This window comes from Lactuca serriola, chromosome 1, assembly GCF_051521515.1.
Source record: "Lactuca serriola cultivar US96UC23 chromosome 1, Lser_US96UC23_V15, whole genome shotgun sequence".
NCBI classification, from domain to species: Eukaryota; Viridiplantae; Streptophyta; class Magnoliopsida; order Asterales; family Asteraceae; genus Lactuca; species Lactuca serriola.
In genome coordinates, this window is record NC_136408.1 from 24755834 (window position 1) to 24760491 (window position 4658).

The 4658-nt window shown below is 30.6% G+C and overlaps 1 protein-coding gene and 1 long non-coding RNA gene across 2 annotated transcripts; both read left to right on the forward strand.

Moving 5' to 3' along the window:
• Nucleotides 1-207: 207 nt before the first annotated feature.
• Nucleotides 208-1570, forward strand: LOC145067793 (uncharacterized). The gene is made up of 5 exons (XR_013688888.1): nucleotides 208-342; nucleotides 434-638; nucleotides 864-1041; nucleotides 1233-1313; nucleotides 1405-1570. It is a non-coding gene; the product is annotated as an uncharacterized LOC145067793 (long non-coding RNA).
• Nucleotides 1571-1622: 52 nt separating this feature from the next.
• On the forward strand, nucleotides 1623-3197 carry LOC145052596 (70 kDa peptidyl-prolyl isomerase-like). Its single transcript, XM_079000439.1, has 4 exons — nucleotides 1623-1646; nucleotides 1838-1984; nucleotides 2072-2199; nucleotides 2280-3197. The coding sequence occupies exons 1-4, from the start codon at nucleotides 1623-1625 to the stop codon at nucleotides 2446-2448; spliced, it is 468 nt and encodes a 155-aa protein (XP_078856565.1). The 3' UTR covers nucleotides 2449-3197.
• Nucleotides 3198-4658: the final 1461 nt, after the last annotated feature.

Consider the following 4658-nt stretch of genomic DNA (forward strand, 5'->3'; position numbering starts at 1 on the left):
TAGACACTAATCCAACAGTAAGCTTTCTTTCAAAAAATAAAAAGTTTTAGTTTTTTTACTAACAAATCCCACCCCGCAAGGGTATTTTCGCCATTTGACTAAAAATACACAATACATATATATATATATATATATATATATATATATATATATATATATATATATATATATATATATATATATATATATATATATATATATATATATATACCCCTTCTTATCATTACAAAGTTTTATGATGGCACATCAATTATTGCATTACACTTTCATCTAAAAGCTATAATTAAAGTAATTTAAGGTGTCGTCAGTGCTAGATTCCCTGTTCAACCACCAGATCTTGAGGTAATTTGTAGTATTTGGCAGATCTTTAACTTTAAATTAAAAGTGGGTTTGTAATTTATTATTAGCTTCTGTCAATTTTCATATCTTGCAGGGACTGAAGAAAGGATGATTTGGGGAAATATGTTCCCTTTACAAAGTGGTGATTGTCCCAAGAGTTTCAAGGGGTTTAATGCAAAAATACATTCCTGGTGATATTCTCAGAAATTTCTCTTTTATGCTAGAAAATGAAGTCATCATGGGCGAAAATCGCCATTGTTTGGAAGCAATCTTCGAGTGCATTGACATCCATGTTACAAGTAAGATGAAAAATGTTAAATGTTTAGATTAATGATATGTGTCGTCATGGTTTGTGAATACTTGACCAAAATACCCCCTCCCATCTGGTAAATCGTACAACTAAAATTGATTAAAAGAATTATGGAAAAGCACAAAAATATTAGATTTCTAATTTTGTTAGTGCCAACTTTTTTTTTATCATATGGTAGTACCAAATAGACTAAAGAAACATTTTGTAAATGCAGATATTACGCTTTCCCATGGTAAAAAAGTCAAACATAATAACAGGAGTCCAGAAGGTGGCCGATATATGAGCTCCCCAACCACTACACTACCAAATACAAAACCCTCTGATGTAATCCTACAACATACAAACCGGCAGATACACGGATACTTATCAGAGCAAGCAGACATGATTGAAAAGTAAGCTATTTTATAGATTTTATTTTACTAAAAATACTTACCTGAGAATATCTTCTCTTTTAATAGGATTATAAGTTGTTTTTTTATGAGTGCCTTTGAATCTGTTTTAAAGCTTGTCCAATGCATGAGTTTCTTAACTAATAAGTGATGTGAAAATACATATAATCATTCACTGATGTTGGTTAATGCAGTGAAGTATGTAGTGAAGCTGCCCGATGGTGTTATAATTTATGAATCACCAAAAGAAGGTGTTGATTTTTACTTGAAAGATGGTAAATAAATAATTATGTAATTAGTTTATTTTCTTTCAACCATTTTCATGTAACAAAATTTCTTTAAAATAATATTATACTGTCTTACTAGGTCATTAATGTTTGGCACTTCCAAAAACAATTAAGACAATGACAAGAGAAGAGAAAGCCGATTTAAATGTTCAACCACAGTGTAAGATTCCATAAATATAATTATAAATTAAAATTGATAAATAATGTGACTTTTTATGAACTACATATGGATCTGGTGAAGAAGGGGTTACAATTACATCACTACCCAATGGCTTCTCTCCAATTCCACCAAATTCTATGCTTCATGTTGAATTAGAATTGGTATCTTACTTATAATAATAAATGAAAATAATATAAATGATAAAATAAATTAAAGAAGAAATTAATAATTGGATAATAGCAAACGCACAAATTACCCCAAACCATAGGGACCCTTCGTGTAATTTACTCTTAAAGTTTTTAAAAAAATATAAATATAAATCATTTATATGATATGCATGTTATGTTTTTAGGCAGTCGATTATGTTAGTGAAGGAGGGCAGTTTGGGGATTATGATGAAAAGGTTGTGAAATCATTAAGAGTTTCATGCTGGTTGAATGCTGCTGCTTGTAGCCTCAAATTAGATGATCACAAAAATGCAATCTTCTTATGTTCAAAGGTAATCAATCAAAAAACCAGTATAATGTTTTTTAAACAATTCCAAGTTTTAATTATTATTATTATTATACAAGGTTGTTTCCAATAGATGTTGGATGTTGAGTTTTACAATGTGAAAGCTTTATACAGAAGGGCACAAGCTTACATGGAAACTTATGATTATGAATTGACTGAATTAGACATCAAGAAGGCCTTGGAAGCCGATCCACAAAACAGGTAAAACTATAAAATTTCGAGGTCATTTTGGTCATTTTATTAAACCTCTATAATTTTGTTTTGGTTTTGTTATTTTGTAGGGAGGTAAAGTCTATTCACAAGACTTTAAAGCAACTTGAAGCTGAGAGTAACAAAAGAGATGCTAAACTTTATACAAATATGTTTGCCCAAATGGCTAACGATTGTTCTATACAAACTAAGGTTTTGGTTTTCTTCTTTTTTCAATTAATTTTGTTTTCCTTTTTATAAAGTATTTTTTTCCATTGACATCGGTCAAAGTCAAAGCCAAAGTCAAACACTAATATTGAATGAACTGATGTAGTAGAGATTGAAGATTGAGAAAGTGGAGAAGAATGAGAAGGATGGTGTTATGGGAATGGAATTGGAAAAAGAAGACCAGCTGAAGATTTGACATATTCAGTTGCTAAATTTATTGAAGTGTCATTCTAATCAGGCAAAGGGGTTGATATTGAAGGGTGTAAGCTCTTGAGTTGGGAATGGTGGCCCTGGTTTGATTATATGCTTCACATAACGGACAACAACCTTGACTACAAAATTGGTTTCATAGACAAAACGCAACCACATTATAATCAAAAAGTCAAAATCGTCATTTGGAGTTGTATTTTGGTAAAGAGGTGTTGTTACAAAAACTTTATAAATAATTGTTGTCGCCGCACTTGCTATTTGCTTTGCAACAGAAAGGGGTCATTATATTATAGCATAGTGCAACATATTTGTGTGTTTGTAAATGGGCGGAACGTACACAATAGCAACATAATTTACTGTATTTACCAATTAGAACAATGTAATATACTTCCACACAAAAGCAACACCTTCCGACCCCCACAACGCGAGGGTTACCTTTCTAGTTACATAAAAAATACATCCTGTTGCTTTTGCAGCAACCACAACTCTAGAACATTCAAGCCCGTTGTGCAAATGCAAGTATACTTTGATACATGTCACGTGATGCCTCAACTCCATAATCCTCCATCCACTACAATACTTGTTTGAAGATATCATAACATTTAAACAACAAAATTAAAAATAATTGATGCATTATTTTATGATTAATGAATAAATATCTTGAGTAAATATGATACTTTCTCCAATTTCCAGTAGCTAAAAGATTTATTAGTAACACCAAATAAGTAGATTTATTAATTTCAGCACTCGTTACCACTCTTTATAAAATATTTGCATAACTCACAACACATCGGTTTGCCATGACGAACAGAAAACCCGCTCCACCAAATATTGTAAGAATAGCTACCAAATTTCAAATTTTTATGGAAAAAATCATAAAACCAAACAACTATAATTTTCGGATTTGAAGCGATGAGAGACATCTTTTTTAAATAAAAAATGTAAAACCAATCAACTAAAAGTCTCAGGTTTGAATCGGATTGATAAATCTTTGTATGGCAAAAGGCTACAAACCAAACAACTAAAATTTCTGGAATTGAACCTATAAAAATCATCTTTTTAAGAAAAAAGGTTAAAGTCAAAAGACCAAAATTCTCTAAATTTTGAACCACAAACAATTAGGGATTCTACTCATTTGCAAAAACATAAAAAACACTTCAAAATGTAAAAACTTTATGAAAATTGGGATAAAACTAATAAGCATTGTGATTTTATAAGGAAAATTGTTAAATCAAAACCCATCGGTTCCTTTTGATTTCCAACTTTGATGAATATCAAAATTGCATTTGAACACTTTCCATATAAATTTCCAAACTGCCCTTTAGTCAAGACTTCAAATGATCTTACTACACTTCCATTCAAAATTCGTTTTCTTATTTTTTTTTCTTTTCCTTTTACCGGTAATAATCCTTTCAAGAATAATAGGAGGACCAAAAAAACTCATGAAATATTTAAAAAAAACCATCCTTTTCAAATGAAAATCGAATCAGAGAGATACCAACTTCCAAGAAAAAAAAAAGAAAAAAAAACTTTCCTTCCTTAATTTTCCCATGGTGACATAAATACCCTTCAATAAAAATTTCACCATACCATCTCCCGAAGAAATTGGTCCAATTACAGATGCAATTGCTAGACCAAGCCATATCCATGCTATTCAAACTCCAAGTATTCGGAAAAAAAAATAAAAAAGTATTTCAAAGTCAACCAAAACAGATTCTGACCAAATTGTCCCTTCATCCTTAAAATAAACATTCGGCTATGATTAAGCTCCAAACATTCAAATTTCCCTTTATAGTATTTATTAGAGTAGTACCCATTATCAACCAAAGATAAAAGTAATCAATTGATCTTTTTGCCAATCCCTTCGCTAATATAGTAGCATAACTTAAATTCCAATTTCCAAAAGAACACCACTTAGCAACTAAGAATCCAACGAATTGAAGAATTAAACTCAAACCAATATCCTTGTTTATGAAGTCCCTATCCTTCTTGCAGCAATACACAAATAAATCATAATCTTCTCACCTGTTACA

What these genes read in the sequence shown, in the direction of transcription:
- LOC145052596 (XM_079000439.1), top strand. Translation starts at nt 1,623, where the DNA reads ATGCTTCATGTTGAATTAGAATTG. An exon ending in TTCATGTTGAATTAGAATTG is followed by an intron (nt 1,647 to 1,837) that starts GTATCTTACTTA and finishes TTATGTTTTTAG; the next exon opens with GCAGTCGATTATGTTAGTGA. An exon ending in GAAGCCGATCCACAAAACAG is followed by an intron (nt 2,200 to 2,279) that starts GTAAAACTATAA and finishes GTTATTTTGTAG; the next exon opens with GGAGGTAAAGTCTATTCACA.